Genomic DNA, 22,004 nt, shown 5'->3' with positions numbered 1-22,004 from the left:
ACAATCTCTTTCCTTTGATGTTTCTTAGGAATCAAGAGCTTCAGTTCAAGTCGTTTCTGGGTCTTGGGGGATTTACTACTCAAATTACAATAAACTTTGCTACCTTTACTACCAAGCTTATAATTTATTAAAGTTTTAATTATGTTTTTAGTTTCTCAAATTAAAGAATCTGTTTTATTTTACTTCAAATAAAAATTTGCAATTAGTCTCTCAAATTGGAAAAAGGTTCTTTTTAATCCCTTTTCTCAAATAAGAATTTTATTTTTTAGTCCTTCAAGGAATCAAGTTCTAATGGAGGGACTAAATAGAATATTTTTCGAATATGAGGGATTAAAAAATGCAAATTTTTATAAGGGGATTAAAAGAAAATCTCTAAGAGGGATTAAAAATATAATTAAATCATTATTAAATTCTAAGAGTTGTGATTTTCATTATGCCAAGATCAGACATAAAATACATTTTTTATAGTTTGTTGAGATTTTGTTGATGTTGCAAATAATTAGTCTATTAGCTGTGAGTCCTAAGAGAATGGACTACATCGATGTATAAATAATACTAGGAGACATTTATTTTACGGAATCATTTTGCATTTTCAAGAATATAAAGGTGAGAATATTTATTTCTATCTTTCTTTGGATATTATTAAAAAATATTTTTGAGTATCTTTTACTGACAAGAAAGTTGCATTCTTATGTCTCTACACAACTTTTAGTCTCATGCTAATGGTGAGAAAATTACATTCTCGTGAGAATGTGAGAAATCTTTTTTTTAATTTCACTATAAATATTTTTTTTTTATATATGCCAAGAAATAACATTCTTAGTTACAATTTTCCTAAAAATATGATTTTTGGGAATGCAAGATAATTTTGGTGAAAAGAGTCTCCTAGATATAAACTCATGTGATATGTGGGAGCTTACCCAAAAACATTTTAGTTTTATTAGAGAGTTTATTATTTAATAATTTTAGTTTCCTTTTAATTTTCCTGCTAGTCTTATTGAGAATCGTGTAATTTGTAATTGCTTCATATATTTGACTTGGAAGAGACATTATGGATGCCTTAACTTCGTAATTAGTAATTAGCAACTAATAGTTACGGTGGATGTCTTGAATTTATAATTAACAACTAATACTCTGGTGGATGCCTTTTAAAGATTGTTTTTTTCTTCAATTTTAGCTATAGAGTGACCACAATTAACTTGATTTTTTTTTTTGGGCTGAAAATTTAATGTTTAAATATATTTTTAATCTTTGATATATATTAATTTTGTATTTTGTCTCTTATAATTTTTTTCGCAGCTGCTCTCTAGTAGTTGAAATTTTGTTTTAAATTCCTATTATCAATTAAACGACGACATCTCCGTTAAATACTAGATTCCATTAAAGATGATAACATGATTTTAAAGATTAGATAACATGATTTATGATGTCTCAAAAACCATCAATATTTGATTCAAAATTAAATTTAAATTTTCTACCCATTAAAAACTGTCAAAATACATAAAAAATACATAAATCAAACATTAAAACCCTTTTTCCAGTCATCCTTCAGACCTACACTTATCTTCTTCTCCCTTCAATCTTCATCTTTCAAAACAAATCTCAATTCTTTTTATATAGAAAAAAATACATCTCGAAGGAACATCAACAATAAACCTAGCCTATTGAAATACTACCAAGCAAACAAGCCTTGATTTCCATGGAGAAACATGTCAGGCGACGCCATCATAGGGTGAGGGATTTACCAAGGCATCAAGAGAGAGTTCAAAATCTGCAGAATCTCGAAGGATTCACCACCGCTGCCGACCTCATCGGCAATCTCGAGAATGGAGTTCAGAAACCTTAACCAGCCGACAAGTTCCATGGTCTGTGCTCTGAGGATCATTCGGAGCTTCCATCTCAACATATGCTTCCTCCTCTGTCGGTTAGGTCTTCAAGCAACTTCTGCTTCTTCATCCGCGATCGTCGTGCGGACTTGCGGTTTGACTCCATTGGCTTCCTCTTTCTCTCATCCATCACCACTGGATCTCCTCCTCCCTCCGACGATCTTGAACTCGCGCAGATCTCCAGCTTCTTCTTTGAATTTTGGGGGTTTTGTTAGGGTTAGAGAAATTAGGATTTTACATATCTGATTTATTAGGAAAAAAAATGGGGAAATTGAAAGGGATTAGGTAGGGGATTGAGAGGGAGTTAGTTCATGAGCAGACATAGAACAACCAATAGAGGAAGATGATGATGGAGTCTAGAAGACATATTTGTTTTAAATTTGATTGAGGAGTGGAGGAGACGATGGAGAGAGACGAAAAAGATTCATTTTAAATTTAATTTTAAAACAAATACTAATCATCCTTCATCATTACGAGTTATTAAATATTTAAGAAACACATTATTATTTAATCAATAACAAACATTTAAAATACTTTTAAAAGGCATGTATAAAAAATTAAAAACATATTTCATTTAAAAAAAATTAAATGAAATATGAAGAATTATACATAAAATTTAGGTATATATTAAAAATTAAAAACATATTATGAGGTCAAATTAACTTGTCTTAAAATGATTTTAAAAGATTTAAAAAAATTGGGTTTAAAACCAAAGCAAGTTTTAAAGGTATTCCATTTTTTACTTGGTGCATCCCATAATTTTCAAATATTTCCCTTTTACCATTTTTCTTCCTCTCTCCAATCACCACCCACCTTAGAATCACTTCAAGCCAATTTAGACCCATCACCATTTCATGACCTATTACAAACATATCTCATGGGTTGTTGTGTTTTGGGTTTTTTTTTTTTGTCCGAACTCGCCTGCTGATCACTCCTACTTTCAGGGTATATAGTCATAAGGTCTACCTTATCTTCATCCACGATACCATCAAAAGATGAAAAGTGGTAAAAATATTGATTTAAAGTTTAACTATCTAGTTGTGATTTAATCATGATTGAACTGATAATCAAATTAACATTTTAACATTATATAATACTTTAAGTAATAAAATAATATAGACATATAAAAAAATTTAGGATCGAAACAATTTTAAGTTAATATAAATTAAATGACTAAATTATATGTTTTATAAGATACAAATTAATAATAATTGAGAAAATAGTTTATACGTATATAAAAATTTTAAAAATGTTTTTATTTATCTTAAAAATGTTTTGGTTTAAATTAAAAATAATGAAAAATACCAGTTCAAACAAGTTTTTTTCACCGTTTGTCGTCAATTTTTAATTGGATGTTCTCACTTATTTTGAGATGCTTAAGATTATTCAACAGGTTAGTTCCTGAGTGGATCGCTTGAGTCAACCAATGTGGTTTGATTTTAAAATCAATAATCCAAACAGAGAGCAAATCACAAAAATTGGTCCTGTTTCTTTTGTTTGGCGATTATATTTCATAAGTAATTAACACATTCTTTAACATATTTTTTCTAACAGTCTTTTTTGATGGTTAAATTTTTTTAAAAATAACAAAATTATGTACGAGGTTAATTAAATAAGCAGCAAGACTTATGTAATCATATGATTTCTAATAAAATTTAACTAACAATAAAAAATGAGAAAAAATATGTTAGAGAATATATTGATGCGGTTTCTCATATTTCTTGCTATACCGGAATTTTAAAAAGAAAGACCCCAGTTGAAAAATGCCAGATATACCATGTTCATAAAAGGTGGTATAGTATGTCACTATGTCAGCAGAAAATTTTTGAGATAATTGTAATTTTGGGATTGTCACTATTTAAAGAAGCTTTTTTTTTGGGTGCACAACTAAAGGGAATAGTAAGTCACTGGTGTCACTTAGCATTAAAGGAAGTTGCTTTATTTATTTAGTATAAAAGTTTGAAAGAAGGTGGGGTTATGCTGTTTTTAAGGTCATGATGTAAAAGGAAGAGTAAGAATCGAATCTAAAACTTTTGTATCCAGCAGTTCTATTCTATTAAGTCAATATCATTCACTTGAAAAAAGTTGCTTTTTTACAAGAGATGTTCCATCCCCAAACACTACAGCAAAATATGTTGTTTGAGCGTGGAATCCTTTTAAAACATATTATTCTCAATATCTTTGTTTTTTAGGTTTGTGGACGAATGTTCATCGTTTTATTTTAAGTCCATCAACATTTCTGTATTATTGTGCTCCTAAAAGCTGAATTATTGGATTTTATTCTTTACTCATTTTTAACTAAGATTATTGAGACGTATCATGCATATAGTTTGATAAGATATTTATTTTATTTTGGTTTTTATTTGTAAAATTATTCTATAAAATAATTGAAGATTTTTTTTGTTACAGAGAAAAAAATGGTCTCATAAGAGTCCATTTGGTAGATAATTTTTTTTACAGCTTATAAACTCTTTTGACTAATTAATATTTTTTTAAACAAAAATTAACTAATAAGTTACTTTGATCAAAATCAACTTATTTTAACATTTATATAACTTATTCTCATAAGCTAATAGCTTATAAGTTATTCATATTTTCTTCTTCTTAATTTTATTCTCACAAATATATTTCAAATTATTTTTATCCTTTTATTCAATTTAAAATTATTTTATTTATTTTAATTTGTTAATTTATTATAAGAAACTAAAAACTAGATGACATATTTATTTTCTTTTTTATTATGAAACTTGAAATATTACTTTATTATTTTATTATTTTGGTTAATATTAAACTATTTATTTTAACAAATAATTTCATTTTTTATTTTTATGTTTATTTAAAATATTTGGTCACTAAACAAAAGTTGATAAAAAAAATATTATAAATATTTTTTTTAATTTGTTTTAAAATAATATTATTAATGAAAATATGAATATTAAAAAATGATTTTAAATAATATAAGGTTATTTAATTTAATTATATTTTTCAAAAAAAAGGAAAAATGATTAAAAATAATATTAGTTTATTAAAAATTTGATTTTAAACAATACTATTAAAATCACCATTAGAAAATTAATTGTATTACAAAGTTTAAGAAATTAGTGTCCTACTATGATAAGTTATTAAAAATATAAATATTAAAATATTAAATATTTTCTTTTATGTTATTTGACATTTATTAGTTAATTTATCAGTTAATCTTATTAAATAATTTCAATTAAATTAACTAGTTTATAAACTTAATTTTGTTTAACTCCTAACTTATAGCTTTTAAGCTTTTACAAAACAAAAATTTTAGAAATGTGAAAAATAAATAAAACTACTTGGCAAGTTTATTGAGAATATGCTTCCTTATTTCATTTTTTTTCCTCTTATTCTCATGTTTTCTTGTTTTCAAAATTAAAAAACGAAAGTGAACATGGAAACAACCTTTAATTTTTTTATTTTTTTCAATTTTAATATCAAATTGAAAATTATTTTTAAAAATAGTTTTTTTAATTTTTAAACATTTTAATTTTTAAATAATGTTTTTAAAAAAAGTTAGGTAACCTAAACATATTCTGATGTAAACAAAAGTGAATTTCATTGTTGGTAGCTAGATTTATTCGAGTAGCAAAATAAATCAAACTGAAATATCTTTAAAGATATATCAGTGCTTGAGGTTCCTTTTCGAATGAAACTAATGCGTGCTTAAGATATAGGAATATGTCTTTCAACCCAAGATAATACAACAGGAAAAAAAGGCTAACTTTTTTAATTCTATTACCTTAAATAGAACACTTTAAATGTTTTCATCAATAAAGTATATTAATATAATGAAAAATATTATTCCACTGCGACTTGATTATATAGGATAATATAAGGCAAAATAATGGATTTTAACAAAAAAAATAAAGTATGATGAAAATATCTTCATTGTTGTGAATGCGAATTTTATTTTATTATATAACTAAATATATTAAAGGAATAAAACAGTTAAAATTGAAAATAAATTATATAAATAATCTCAAATCCCGCGCATCTCAATCAAGAACAAACAATGATTCATTTTGTATAAAAGTAATTCTTGTAACCCATTTGTAGGAGAAATTGGTATAAGTTACTCCTTGTAGTCTTCATATTTGGCCATATGCATTTGCGCTAGGTGGTTGGAAGTCATTTGTGGGTTCATCCAAGTTAGTGCATTATTAGGTATGCATACTTTCATTATGCTTGAAATGTGACATATATATGCTATAGTATCTTTGGTGATTTGTTGCATTTTTTTAAGTAAAAGCATGGTACATAACTATATATACATGCTTAAAAAAAAAGAAATAGAAGCAAGCAGACAGTTCAACCTGCCTCGCCTCACCTGTGTGTGGCTTTTCTGGTTGGCGAAATATATATATATATATATATATATGAATATTCAATATTATTTACTTATATGAAATGGATTTGTTTGGTTTTATTTTTCCTATGGTTACTTAAATAGACAATGTGACTAAATGTTCGGGTGCTGTAAATGCTACGTCACCATTTAGACAATATGACATCATGCAATTGGAGACATGTACAACCACATCAACATTTAATAACAAAGATATTAGACAAGGACTAAAAGTAAGGACACTAAATAAGTTTAGAGACATTGTTTGGTCAAAGAAAAATTTAAGAGACCAAAAATAAAAATTCTAAAAAATTTAAAAATGACTAAAAAGATACATTTAAATACCACATTATCAACTTTTACATGTGGCATTAAAAAAATGATAACATCTATAACCACTTACTACGTCAAAGTTTAACATTGAAAATACACAATAAAGATTAAAAGTATGAATGAAAAATAAGTTTAAGGAACAACAATAAAAATCCAAAAAAGTTTAAAAGGTAAAAAAAAAATAATAAATCCTAATTTGATATGATGTGTTAAAATCTAAATTTACAAACATAAATTTAGGAATCCAACTCTTCTAAAATTGAACAACTCATTTTAGAAGGTAAAACAACAAATCTCACTTGTTGTTGAAAAATCAACTGTCAATATTATGTATACATGAATAACAAATTATGGATGTGTTGAAATATTGATTATTATTTTTTCTTAAACGATTAGAATTTATTATTTTATACATGAAAAAAATTGTTATTAATAGTTGGATAGATTGAGATTACCTGACACATAATATTAGAGGAAGAATAAAATACTCTCATGAGTTAGAATTCATGTTATATATATGAAAATAATATGTCAATCATATATGCTGTCCGAGGATTTTCAATTAAGTTTGTATATTTTGAAATTTGTAAATGGAAAGCTTATGATTTTAAATTTTAAACAAGTCCATTTCATAATAACATTGTTAATTATAAGAAACTTTTAGAGTAGGATTTTTTTTACTGGGTAGAATGAGTTTAATAATCTCGGTAAAGTCTTAAGAATTTTAGGAACCTTTTTCTTTGACAAAAAAAAAAAAGAATTTTATGAACTTAAGAAATTTGTAATTGGGTTCTATATTTCAAAAAATTCGAAATACACCCTTATTGAAAGAACATTGTTCTAAAAAATTTAGCAGTGTTTTTACACTACGGGCTTAATTACATTTTTTTTCCTGAAGCCTTAAAAAGCCAAGGTCTCATCTGGGATGGTTTCTATTTTTTTTTATATTTAATTTTGGTTTCTAAAACTTACAACTAAAAATCACCCTAAACCAGCCCTTATTGTATAATCTTTAAAATATGGGGTCTAATTTGTAAAGGTACTAACATATTGCTTTAGTCTTATAATAAGTAAGTTAATAATAATGATTTCAGAAGTAGAAAGAAATCATTCTACTTGATATCATATATAGAGACATATATGTACATACATTATTTAAACATGGATCGATGTTGATGGAGGAATACATGAGAAAGTGCAAAATTATAAGAAAGGTGACACACACTTTGAAAGTTCCTTCTCCATCTCGTCCACTTGTTTAAGTTGCCTTCACCTATCACAAACCCATCTCTCATCTTTATCATACTAGCTAGCTATTATCTCCTATCAACCTCAAAAAGGTGGCCTAGTAGCTAGCTAGCCATCCCAAGTAGACAAAGACTAGATGGATGGTACTTTGGCAGGGTCAATTGATAGAGTGGGTACTACCAGCTTTAGTACAACTAGTGTTATTTGGTGTTGTTGCATGTCTCGTCTGAAGACTGACCAAGGAGTAATAAGCTCCACATGACCCTTTGGCCAACAAGGACGAGTGGGTTCCAATCTCCACCACCCTCCCCTTTTCCAACACACCAATAACATCACAATTGTGTATGGTGCTCAACCTGTGTGCCACCACTACGCCGGTCCTCCCTCTCATCACCCTCATCAACGTATCTTGCACCACCTTCTCTGATGGACCATCTAATGCGCTTGTGGCCTCGTCCAACAACAACACCTTAGGGTTTTTCAGTATTGCCCTCGCTATTGCTATCCTTTGCTTTTGACCCCCTGAAAGTTGCACCCCTTTATCCCCACACCATGTCTCATACCCTTCCTTCAAGCTAGCTATGAAATCGTGCGCGTTCGCCGCTCGTGCCGCCTCTATGATCTCGCTCTCATCAACCCTCTCACTCTCACATCTTCCGTATGCAATGTTCTCCCTTATGGTCCCACCGAACAACGTTGGCTCTTGGCTCACTAGTGCTATGTGCTTCCTTAGTGACTTTAGGTTATACGATTTTATGTCCATGCCATCTATTGTCACCATCCCTTTAAGTGGATCATAAAACCTCTCTATTAGACCAATGATCGTCGATTTCCCGGACCCACTTTGTCCCACCATTGCCGTAGATTTTCCCGCCTCTATTTTCATGGAGAAATTTTCAAAGATGGCCACATTAGGCCTAGCAGGGTACGCGAAATGCACTTCATGAAACTCTATTTCACCAATTAACCTCTCCGGTATGTACCCATTTGGGTCATCAGGCTCAATTTTCGTACACCGATCAATGATCCCAAAAATATCACCTACAACATCAGCACCTCTAGCAAGATCCGTGGTCATGCTTCCAGCATCAGCAATGATCCTTCCCGTGCTCACCAAAACCATGAAGCTCTCAAAAAACGTTTTTGTTGTTATGTACCCATATGAAATAAGCTTGCCACCATACCAAAAATCTAAGGCCCAAATGCAAGACGCAAGGCCCTGGGAGCATCCAAGCCCAATTCCAGCAAACCAAGATTGTCTTATGTTCTCTAGACTTGGTCGTTGTTGAGCCTCTTCAAGCATTTTGAGAATCCTATCTTGAGAAGAAAAGGCTGTGACAGTTCTAAGGTTGGAAACTGCTTCGGAAGCTATGTTACTGCTTTGTTGTTGTGCCTTCATGGACTTGTTGGACATGCTCTTGAGAAGCACACGCCTTGTGTAAAAGCATGCTATGATGATGGGTTGTACAGCTATCATAACGATGGAAAGCCTCCAAGAAATGATAAGACCCATCGTATAGGCTGTTATTACCGCTGAAAATGTTTGTACTAGCAATGCCATTCTATCTCCCACTAGAGACCTCACCTATAGACACCACAAAAGGAGAACAAAAAAATAAAATAAAAATGAACCATCAACAACAAACAAAACAATAGTCTACAATCACACATTCACACAATCACACGCACTCACTAACCACTAGGCAGATCTTGTAGCTAAAAAGCTAAAGAAGACGCTGATAAGTAACAAGCATGCGTGCACTAAAGCCGGTTTAGACGGCAAGTATAACGACGAGGAGATTATCTGGCGCTACCGAAATAAAGTAATGTACTTTCTCCAGTTATGACGGGAGCCACAATGCCACGTTTTCACGTGTTCTATTAATATTTTAAGTATGGATAGTTAAGAGGGATTTCAAAGTCGTTACTATTGGAAAATTTAAAAGTATTTATAATTTTAATTATCTACTTTATACGTTTTAGTTAAAAATTAAGATATTCAATGAAAAACTACAACAAAATGAGAATTATGCTTTCTTGAGAATCTTATGATAACGAAAAGATGCTTTACATAGAATATTATGAAAACAAATATATGTTCTGTTAATGATTAGAGGATAAATTAAAATATATTTCATTAAGTTAATTGGAATATTTAGTATTTATTCTTAAGTTAAATATTCTTTTTGAGTGGTTTGCAATAAATATTATATTCTTAAATTTTACTATTTTGATTTCGTGACATTTCTTTTCTCTTACATTCAATTTACACTAACTTTTTATTTTTCTCTTACATTTTTTTCCTTTCTTCTCACTCATCTCCGGCTCACATCCTTCATTTATACCTCCATGAGATGGAAATGTTGATTTTAAACCACTCTAATTTTCTCCCATGTCTTTTTGTTACATCCTGGCCTATTTATATTTTCACATACTTTTTTATTTTATTTCTCTCTTACTTTTTTTTTTTATCACAGTTTACACGTTTTATTTTTTTATTTCTCTCTTTTCTACACCTAATTCACATGCCCATAAATTATTGAGAAAATATCAGTATTCTATTCTAAACTTTATGTATTCAATGAATGAGTGCACACTTGAACTATTCAACTATAAGAGAAATGTTGTAATATACTTCGAGTATATATATAAGGCTTTATAAGTACCTTTCTCTTTGAAAAATAAAGAAAAGAAATAAAAAAATAAGGGAATGGAAAGTGAGGTGTGGAGCCTCCTCCTGATATACGAATGGCGAAACGCTAACTTAAATCCACAAGATTTACCTTTTCTGAACAACCACACAGAAAATTCTCACCGACAACCATGGCCGTTGCATGTAGATACCATGCATTATAGCCTTATAGCTAAGAATTTAACGTACCAAAAGATAAAACCTAAAATAATAACGATGCCATCACACCTTTTTCCTTATATTTCTCCTCACACTATCCCTTTCACCGTAAATAAGAAAAAGAAAACCTTAAATTGTGAATTTGATTCTCTTTCCTAATCTAGAAAAAGGGTGTAGGAAAATTATTCATATATTTTTTTAAAGTTTTAATTTTTATATACTATTAGTACAATTTTTTATACACAATCGAAACCAGGTTAAGTATGACTTACCATACATCTATTATTATTAAACAACAATATAAAAATATGAAATTAATTTTTTAATCTTATTTTTTTACACTCTTGTTTGTCTGTTTCTTCTCCCAAACATAATTTTCCATCTTTTCTTATCATGTTTCATTACCCACCTCAAATGATTGATATAATTATTCAAAAAAGAAAACAAAGTGTGAAAAAATAGTTTAAATAATGTTTTAAGAAGATTCGGAAATGGAAACATACCACACTAGCATCTTTGGCAAGTCTGGAACAGATGGAGGCAGTGGAGTTCTGATCCAAATCAAACCACCCAACTTCGAAAGTGAGGATTTTGGCAAGCACGGTCTCTCTGACCCGTTTGGTCAAGTATTCCCCCATGTAACCGAAGCAATAATGCTGCCCAATATTCGAAAGCAAAGACACCACAAAGAGGCCCAGAAAGGTAAACGAGTAGAACCTCGTCCTCCTCATTATCTCCTCATGATCAGAGTTAAAATACAAAAGTATGGTGGAACCCATCGTAAATGCGTACACCGGCTGAACGGCACCGAACACCATGGCATTCAGACACCCAAAAACGCCATGCTTCCACTCGGGGTAGCTCAGCGCCATCAGTCTCCAAAATGATGGCGCTGTCGCCATGTTATCATCACAACCACCGGATATTGTGGGGCCTACAGAAGTAAGTCCCATGTCTTGGGTTTCGGTTGTGGATAAAACAGTCCCTGGAATAACGGTTTTTTCCGTGCTTTCCTCTACCTTGTCTTTGCCCATTTGTTGCTGGAGGCGAAACGCGGAGGCGTAAGCGCCGGTGTCGTTTTTGATGAGCTCGTCGTGCGAGCCCATCTCGATGATTTTTCCGCCTCCGACGACGGCAATGAGGTCCGCGTTTTGGATGGTGGACAAGCGGTGCGCTATGATGATGGTGGTGCAACCCACTGCTGCATTGTCCAACGCTTCTTGGACGAGTCTCTCTGACTCTGAGTCCAGCGCGCTTGTTGCTTCGTCCAGAAGGAGAATTCGTGGTTTCTTAATTATTGCCCTCGCAATTGCTATCCTCTGTTTTTGTCCCCCTGACATCTGAATCCCCCTCTCTCCCACCTGTAAGGGAAACCAAAATCATTTATTATTTATTAACTTCATGTGGTTTTGCATTATTTCTCTTCTATTAATAAAAAATTCATTTATTAATCCGTTTATCTTTATAATCTAGTTAATGTAAGTTTGCAGTAAAAACCACTGTAAAAAAATATTGAACACTAAGAATGTAAGTATCATATTACAGTATACTATATAAATAACAGGAGAAAATGATGCTTGAATATTACCTACCATGAATGTTTTTTATGACAATGAAGAGGTAAAAAAAGAAATACAAATATAATAATAAGTGAAATCTTGTTTTAAAAAAAAAGGGAAATATACAAAATTTTATTATTTCTGATAAATTTACTCAATAATATAAAAATATATTCCAAGTTGGAGAGTGTGCTGAAGCTGAAAACGAGTGTAGAAAAACTTGAAAAATAGCTAATGATAAAATCATTAATGGTTGTATTTATGGTGTCATAGAACTGACATTTATTGTTGACGTAAGAATCAGTTGATAAGCGTCTAGCTTGGGAAAAGCAAATAAAGACTAGCAGAAGATATGAAGAGTTACCTGTGTATGGTAACCGTGAGGCAGAAGCGAAATGAAATTATGAGCATGGGCAGCTTTTGCAGCCTCAACCACCTGGTCCTGGGTGGCATCCTCTTTGCCGAAAAGTATGTTGTCTTTAATGCTGGTCGCGAACAGAGCAGGTTCCTGGCTAACCAGCCCCATACACGACCTCAGCCACTTCAGCTGCAGCTTCTGGATCCCCACCCCATCCACACGCACCTCTCCCCCACAAGGGTCATAAAATCTCTGTAATAAAGCTATCACCGTAGATTTTCCTGACCCACTCTCTCCCACCAACGCCACTCTCTTCCCTGCTGGCACCCTCAGGTTCAGTCCCTTCAGAATCGCGCTTTCGGGTCTCGACGGGTATGCGAATTCCACTCGGTCAAATTCCACTTCCCCGTAAATGTTTTCCAGGATTTCCCCTTCCTTGTTGTCAGAATCTATCTTGGGAACCCTCTTTATCACTTCCTTTATACGCTCCGCTGCCGCACCCGCCTCCGAAAAGTACCTCACGTTGGATAACCCCGCCCCTAATGCCCTATTTCACACTCAAAGACATGATTAGCATACTAATTCATTCAACATATATAATTAAGAGTGATCAGTTAAACTTTTCAATCAATAAGATTAGTAAATATTTTACGTTAATTGATATAGAAAGAAAATGAGTAAATGAAAAGAATTAGATAATAATGGTTACTTACAATCCACCAACGGCGATTGCTGCTCCGACAGCAAAAACTGTCCCTCCTTTGACGCCATGATAAATGACGAGCCTGCTGCCGTAGTAGCACATGAAGGACCAAATGCCGAAAACGACGCCGTTGCTTCCAACGGCTAATCCCTTAGCCAAGCCTTGTTTGAGACCCAACTTAACCGTTCCTTGAAGCGCGTTTGAGAAAGCGTTCATGGTCTTGCTTTCCCCCACAAATGAAAAAACGGTTCTGATGGACGAAATTGTTTGTTCCGCCACTGTCCCAGCTTGGTTGTACTCTTCTCTGAGTTTACTAGACAACCCAATCAAGGTCTTGCCGTAAATTAAACCCGGGATCACGAGAAGAACGACGAAAGGAAACCCCACAATGGCCAGCCTCCACAACATTGCAAACGCCGCTATGTAGCTCCCGACGAACAATGACATGTTCATCAAGAAATTCGGAACCTGGGTTTCAATACATGCAATTCATTATAAGCAAAATCACGAGCTTGCACAATTTTTATATTTTTAGTTAATTGATGACAGTTATAACAACAGCGTACCTTTTCACTAAGAACATCTTGAATTACGAGGCTGTCGCTGGAGACGCTAGTGATGATCTCTGAGGTGCTCGTGACATGCAAATCGAAGTACTCTACATCTTGTCTGAGTACTGCTTTCAGATACCTGCATCTCATTCTCGCCGCTTGTCTTTCGCTTGTTCTTGTCCAACAATAACCCTCTGAACCAGAATATAATAATAATTAATATTAATAATTAAAGAAATAAAAAAGATGATACAACAATATCATTACTTTAATTTGCCTGGCGTGAATTGAAAGAGAAAAGGAAAAGGAAAAGGAAAAATGATTGCATAACCGAAACTCACCGAGGAAGCAAACCGCAAAAGAGGCACCAGCCAAATATAACCAAGACACTGCATTCTGCATAACCAATAAAGCCAAGAAAGCTAACAAAGTTATCAGTAAGCTTCTCTTTCGTGTTAAGTTCTTTCCATGTGATGAAAAGTTATTAGATAGCTTTAGATCACCGCGTATCTATGGTTTCAATTAATTTCCACATGACATAGAGATTAATTAAGATTATATGATGATATGGGACTATATAATAATTTCTTGTGTGTATAAAGAGAGATATGAAAAATTGAACCTTATTGATGCTATGGATGAAAGTGTTTCCATCCATGTTAGAGGAACTTCCAATGTTATTCATCATGCGGCTACTGATATACAACACTAGAGGGGTGGTCAAGCCTTCCCCAACTGCCCCAATAGTACCTAAAACCATAAGAAACAAATCTTTGCCATCGGCATGCATGAAAATGGACCTAAACCCAAGAGACCCATTTTTCTTGTTTGTTTTTCTCTCCTGGCCAACCATAGCTACCACACTTTTCTGATCCCTACCCATTTTTAGACACACCCTTTTTCTTGAGAAACAAACAACAGTGAGATTCGGAGACCCACTTTCTTCAAACTAATAGAGCATGGTTTTTTTTTTTTTTCGCTGCCTTCTTGGCTTGCTTCCAAAACCAGCTTTTGTTTCATGGCCTTGAACTAAGTTGTTGCGACATTCTGATGAATTTATAGGAATCAGTGTGGGCTAAAGTGTGGTGGGGCAAAACTCATTGGGACCAGAATAGCTAGGGTCAGGGTTATTGGGGGAATTCTTAATAGCATGTGGAGAGGTTTATTGTGTTGTTGAGGATGGAGGAACATGTGATGTGAGGAGGGGAATTTGCTCCTGTTTGACTTTATAATCATCACACTGCAAAAGCATCGGGACATTTTTCATAGCCATATATATATACTGCTACTACTTTTATAAAAGCATTTTCTCATCTTATACCACTTTCAAAATTATTTCCCAAGATATGCCACTTTTACTGCTTTTGCTGACACGATTCTTCTTCTTCTTCTTTTTTTAAATAAAGGATTGGTGAATTTTGGGCCCTTTTTTCCCGTATATTTTTATTATTTGTTAACTAACATTTGATCTGACCTTTGTTATCAAAAGAAATCCTTTAAGTCTAAGCTTAAGAAGAACCCATCTGGGGTTGCCTAGAGAAAATTGGCATTTTAAAGCGAAATATTCTTAATACTGTACTGTCTTTAAATTATTCATAAAGTACAAATATAATTTGTTTATATATAACATTTATAAAAAAAAAATTGTTTAGATTTTTTTATTTTGCTTTTCAAGATGTGGAGTATATTATTTTCCAATGATCGGTTTACCTAACTTATTAAATCATGTTTGCTTATTTGTCATATAGTATTTATTAAATAAGATTTAACAAAAAATCTCTTTTGACTTAATGCTAAAGTTCTAATCATTCTCCATGTGTGAAAGAAAGAAAAAGTCTATTTACAGTATGTAATTTCTAAAGCGTGTAATACGGAGATGCTATTTCAGTACACAAGTTAATATTATTTTTGTTACTATCTCTTTATTTTAAGAACAAATATACCTTCCACTAAAAAAAAGAAGAACAAATAAACTTTAACTCCTTAAAACAAAAAAAATAAAATACTTTAACTCCCATTTCTATAAAAAAAAAGAACAAATATACTTTAACTCCTTAAAACAAAATAAAAAATAATATACTTTAACTTCCATTTCTAGGGCAAAAACAACACTCAAACTCTCCCTTACAAAACACCTGGAAAAAAAAACTCACAAGGCATGCAAAAATAACTAACATTACTTTCTAATACACTATACCATAATTCGGTTGGTTCAAAATCAAACCAAGCTGAAAGCTCAAGCGATAATTTTTAGAAATTATGCTTAATTTATATTTAATTACAAAAATCATTTTAATTAACACTTTTGCTATTTAAAGAAAAAAATTACAAGGAGGTTTAAATTGTAATCTTAAAAAAATTCGTTATTAAACAATCTTGCCTATGATAGCAAGTTTAATAACATATTTTTAACACAAACATGACAAAATCTAAAATCTAAAGTTAGTTATGAAAACAAAAATCACAACTCAGTCTCAGTTAATAGATGAGAAAGGGAGAAAGCAGTAAATAACATAGAGTTTTGTACTAATTCATTTTTATCATTAAGATTAAGCTTAATTCTTGAAAATTAACTACCAAGTTTTACTATATTTTACAAACATACAAATATTTTTTAGTGTCACACTCTTACAAAAAGTTTATGCTCAAGCATTTACAACTCTTAAGTATTATTTCCTATAAAGTCATACGTGACTCTAAAACAAATAACAAAATTTGTTTAAGATTAGATGCACTCAGACAAGACTATTGTATCTAAAAAATTTATAAATCACAATTTAATCTCATTTCTTACGATTTTTGCCATTACATAGAGCATGTGGCTCAATGATCACAGGACCGCATAAGATAAGGAAGATTGAGCATTCTTTGAGATGCTTCCACGACCGCTATCTTGTAAAGTGATATTACAACTTGTATTTCCTTCTCATGTTTGTATTCGGTTGCCATATCTAACCTCCCTTTATTTATTTTTTGCAGGCTTCATGAGTCCCTTTAAGTAGTTAAGAATAGAAAGGGCCACCAAGGCCACAACTTAGGCTGGAGTCGCTAATGTTGATCATGCACCAGCAAGCACCTTCTGCCCCTCATTCTCCAAGAACCACTCTAGCGCCAACAAAAACATAAATAAAGAAAGGGGTCGGATAAGCCTAAGGTAGAGATTGTTGTGTGATAAGAGAAATAACAACCTTTAATAATTTTAATGTAATACAAATAAATATTAGGTTCAAAAAGTCATATCTGAAATGCTAATAGATGAAATTGTTGTATCTGATGAAACATACCATAGCATATAAACATTGGCAACAGTGGACCCAGAGTAGGATGAGAGAGAGGATTAATCACACAAAAATAAAACTCATATGATGTTTCGATTTCGATATGTTAAATTGCATTAATAATCTATCAAAACATATAACGTTTTATCTCCAAAATAAAAAAAAAAACATGTTTTCATATATGTCATGAAAATAATCAATAATTACTTTTTTTTCAATAATTTTCTTTTTAATGTATACTAACAAATATTCAACAAAAAAGACTTAAATATATTTTTGATCCTTATAATTTAGTATTTTTTTTTCATTTTCATCCCTACAAAAACTTTTTTGTTTGTTTTAGTTGTTGCAAAATGTTTATTTTACTTTTTTGTCCTTAAAGTATTTTAAATAACACTTTGAATGGTAAAAATATTTTGAATAGTAAAAAAAGTGCTAGATAAAACACTTTAAGGAAAAAAATAAAACAAATACATTTTTGTAAAGATAAAAATAAAAAAAACAGAAAATTATAAGGATCAAAAATATATTTAAGCGATAAAAAAATTATTTTCCATCTTATTACAAAGTGTAAGTTTGTTATTAAAATATTAAATATAAAATATAAAAAATTCAGCATATTTTTCTTTTGTGTGATGCAGTGTTTTTTAGTCTTTTCTGATCTTGCCGATAAAAAATAACTGCATGATTATTTAAATAATACTAAAATATTAAATATAAAATATGAAGAATAAAAAAATATTATTGATTTTATAAATTAAAAATAAAGTAAACAGATAAAAACTAATTACATAATAATTTAAATTAAAAAATATATAATATTAAATTTCAAATCAATTTTTTTTTACCAGAAGTAAGGTATGCCTAGCTAAAAGCTATGAGATTAACCCCCTGGAAGAATAGAGATCATCGAAGTGTTTGTTTGCCTCTCCCAATAGCAGTCATCTACTATGTTGGACTTTATTGATTTTTCAAATTAAATTTGTTTACTAATTAATAAAAATAATTTTAAAAAATAAATAAATAATGCTAATCTATTAAATTTTTCAAATGAGAAAAAAACCAAGGGGGGCCTCCTTACTAATTACCTCGGTCCGCCCCTAGACATTGGTTTTGTGAAGCATTTAACATCTAATTAGTTTTCTATTTGTTTGATCCTTAGTGCAAGAAATGATTTAATATTTTTTCTAGGATTTGTTAAGTAAATAAAGTAAGAGAAAAGACAAATTTTAAACTCTCATTTCACATAAAAAAATGTGTCAGTATCGTGTGGAAAGTTGTTTTGAGCAAAAATGATTAGACCTCTAATGTCAAATTTTATAGAGTATTAATGCTCTAACTAATATCCAACTAGACGATGTTGGATTTAAGAGGAAAAAGAAGGTCATTTAAACACAATAATTACTTCCTGCTAAAGCCTATAAATATTGGATGAGTTTGAAATGTTGAAGTTATAAATTTTTAACAAAACATTCTTTCTGGCCTTCAAACTCTTTGATTTGAATTTTCTTAAGTTGTAAAACTTTCAAAATATTTTGTAAATCCTAAGAGAAAATGATATTCAACTTAAATTGTACATTTGTTTGCAAGATGATAGTTTTGTCCCTATGCATCCAATCTTAAACAAATCTATTGTGATTTATTTTAGAGGCAGAAATAATTTGGTAGAAAATAATACTTGAGTTTTAAGTTTTGGAAAGCTTTGGTGAGTCTGCCGTAGTTAAGCTATAAGTGGTGGTAAACATTAATATTTATATCTTTGTCGAGAAAAATAGTAAAAATTTAGAAGGTTACCAAAAAATTGTGTTTGCATGTGAAAAACCTGGACTATAAAAATTATTTTAAAAGTTATAATAATTTATGTTTGTAAATTAAAAGTATGAAACTTATTTCTCTTCGACAAAAAAATCTGGATTTCCACCTTATCTCTCTTCTTTTATTTTCTCACATTCTCTTTCATTTCCCCTTAATTTCTTTTCCTCACCTGTAAACATAGGATAAAAGACGTGCCTACCTAAAAATGTTAACAACTCACATTTTATAAGATCATTCATCTTTTATCTTTATCTTTGCATGTTAAATTGATGCATATAATGGGGATCATGAGGCCTACTTGTCTAGCTTGTTTGTCCTCAGTAGTGTTAGAAAATATCTCTTAGACAAAATGCGATTATCGTAAGGCTATTGAGCCTTTGTGTAATGCTAGGTCAAACCCCTAATTAACTAATCCCAACGTACTTTTTTTTTTAACTTGTATTCTGATTAAATATATTCATGTGCATTTTACTTTATGATAAAAATAAAAATCGTGCTAATATCCGTCTTTATCTCCGTATCTTCGCAACATGAGTAGTGCGCGTAATAGTTAGATCATGAGATTCTATATATCTGTAATGTTAACCTTCGGTTCAAAAAATTATTTGAAGAATATTAGAATTGTTGGATTATTGGGCCTTTATGGTAAAATGTTACCCGTCAAGGTATCTTCTATCAGGTGTAATGTAGTTGATTCATTAATATTCCCGAGTTATTATATATATTTTTTAGTATTTAAATTTGATTCTTATGTATAATTTCTTTTTTGTCAAACCCCTTATTTATCTACTTTTTTGTTTATTTTAGATTACTTTTATTCTATTTCCAACTTGTATTTTAAAATTTAAAGACACTTCTTAAGTACTAGTACTTTGTAAAAGACAAAAACCGTGGCAGTGTCATTAATGAGGACGATATATAGGTATGTGTACAGGGACCATTGATATTTACTAACCCTTTTAACTATATATATCCCTAGGGTCTTGTCTGGGTTATAAAAAGTAAACCCCGACAAAGAATTCATGGGGTGTTCTATCTTTTACCATCAATTTACATTCAGAAAAAGATTTTACGTCACGGTCAAAACATTCAGAGCAAAAATGCCTAAATTTCACAAGACATAGCATGCACATTGAAACAACTCGGTCCACCTTTCGTTGAGTATAACAATAAAACTGATAGCAATAACAAACTTCTTTGTCTTGGTTTGATAAACTAACATGCCTAATTGGCAACATCCATAAATACTCTGAATAATTCTTGTCTTATTTTATTTTATTTGTTAAGCATTAGTGTTTTTTTTTCATGATTATTTAACTTGAAACATTTAGTATGGTTATATAGCTATTTCAGTGATTTTTTTTATATATACATAATTTTTTTTATCAACCACATATATTAATTATCTGTACGGTATCTCTGTATCTTTGAGTGATGTGAACCTGAGTAGGAGCGGATCGTTTGATACAGGCTACGGAGGTTTTGGATGACGCCACTTCCAGTGAAGGAAGATAAGTCAGGGTTGACGCCACAAGGATTACCTTGATAAGTCTCATAATTGGTTCAACAAGGAACCCGGAGAGAAACTCTCACCAAATTTGATCAAAATGCCAAAAGTTTTTTTATTGAAAATAAAAACCAATACTTATAGTGTATCTGAACAAAAAGATAAAAATAAACATGGGTCTTCTAAATAGGTTGAGCCAAAACTACAATAAATAAAAATTATAACTAAAAACATATTTAACTTGGGCCTTCAAATTAGTTTGGGCCTTCAGCAACAATTAATTGTCTTGATAGTGTCTCTGCCTCTGGGCCTTCATCCATCTCCACTTGAGCCTTCATCCTTCTCCACTTGGGCCTTCATCCTTCTCCACTCGGGGGCTTTGTCCTTCTCCACTTAGGCCTTTGTCCTTCTCCACTTGGGCCTTTAGCCTGTATTTGGCTAGTTTCATGATTCTCATCACTTTAGCCTGTATTTGGCCAGTTTCATGATTCTCATCATTCCCTCCTTCTTGGAAAACATTTGTCCTCAAATGTCCAGGATCATCACCGGGTTCAAGTACCACTTCCTTCCTTTTCTTGTTGGCTTGCTTGGCATAGTTTTCATTCTTTTTTGCAATTTGCACCTTCACTTGGTCATACAATCTTTTCACATACTCAACTTTGGCATGTGCATCCTTACGTTGAGTCTCTTGGGGATTGCTTTTGTAAGTTGGTCTGTTAGGCAATGAAGCTCCGGGGAGGAGATCAACTTGATGTTCTATGCCTCTTGAAGGTGGTAGTCCATGAGGAATCTCCTTAGGAAAGACATTTTTAAATTCCTGCAATAATGGTTGAACACTAGGAGAAATAGAAATAGTAAACTCATTAGAATTATCAGTAGAAATTTTACTGTCTTTGCAATACTGTAGATTGAGTGGTTCATGAGCAGGTAACACTTTCCTCACTTCACTCGCCTCTGCAAAATAATTAAATTTTCTCTCATGTGTATCACTCTCTCTCTTATGTGTATCACTCTTTTCCTCGGGTGTATCACTCTTCTTTTTCATATTCCTTTGTGGTGCCTCACTATTTTCTTTCTCTTGTTCTATCTTTTCTCTCATTCTGATTTGGTCATCACACACTTCTCTAGGGGATAGAGGTTTAAGAGTAAACGAGGAAGATTTGGCTATTCGTTTGTAGGGCTCTTCTTTGTTACGGTTCAACAAACGTTGCATTTGTGTAGTCCACGCGTCCAGAAATAAGCGTTGAGATTCGTCCAGTTGATGATATACACCACCATTGTCACCAGCTCTTGCCATGATTAAGGAACAAAGAATGTTGCAGTAAATTAAAAAAAAAATCAGGACCTCACCACACTCTACTCACGTGTTTCTCTCTTTAATGGTAGTTCACTCGTGTTTGATGCTCTCAATATAGGCTTTTGTGTGATGTTTTCACTCTTGCCTTTTACCACTCACTCCCTCTTAAGTTCCTGGATAGACCGAATTAGACACACAAGGTAATATAAAATAAAAGGAAAGACAATAGAATTATCAGAGTAACAG

General features: G+C 31.6%; 1 protein-coding gene and 1 pseudogene across 1 annotated transcript; both read right to left on the bottom strand.

Moving 5' to 3' along the window:
* Positions 1–1,459: 1,459 nt before the first annotated feature.
* Positions 1,460–2,094, bottom strand: LOC106799818 (bZIP transcription factor 53-like; annotated as a pseudogene).
* A 5,587-nt stretch (positions 2,095–7,681) lies between these two features.
* Positions 7,682–15,292, bottom strand: LOC100809399 (ABC transporter B family member 15). Its single transcript, XM_003530794.5, has 7 exons — positions 14,484–15,292; positions 14,203–14,257; positions 13,877–14,055; positions 13,321–13,778; positions 12,614–13,154; positions 11,194–12,051; positions 7,682–9,424 (listed from the first exon to the last, which is right to left on the bottom strand). Exons 1-7 carry the CDS (start codon positions 14,742–14,744, stop codon positions 7,997–7,999), a joined length of 3,780 nt encoding a protein of 1,259 aa, XP_003530842.1. The 5' UTR covers positions 14,745–15,292; the 3' UTR covers positions 7,682–7,996.
* Positions 15,293–22,004: the final 6,712 nt, after the last annotated feature.

Source organism: Glycine max, chromosome 8 (genome assembly GCF_000004515.6).
Source record: "Glycine max cultivar Williams 82 chromosome 8, Glycine_max_v4.0, whole genome shotgun sequence".
Taxonomy (NCBI): domain Eukaryota; kingdom Viridiplantae; phylum Streptophyta; class Magnoliopsida; order Fabales; family Fabaceae; genus Glycine; species Glycine max.
This window is presented reverse-complemented; position numbering and strand designations above follow the sequence as displayed.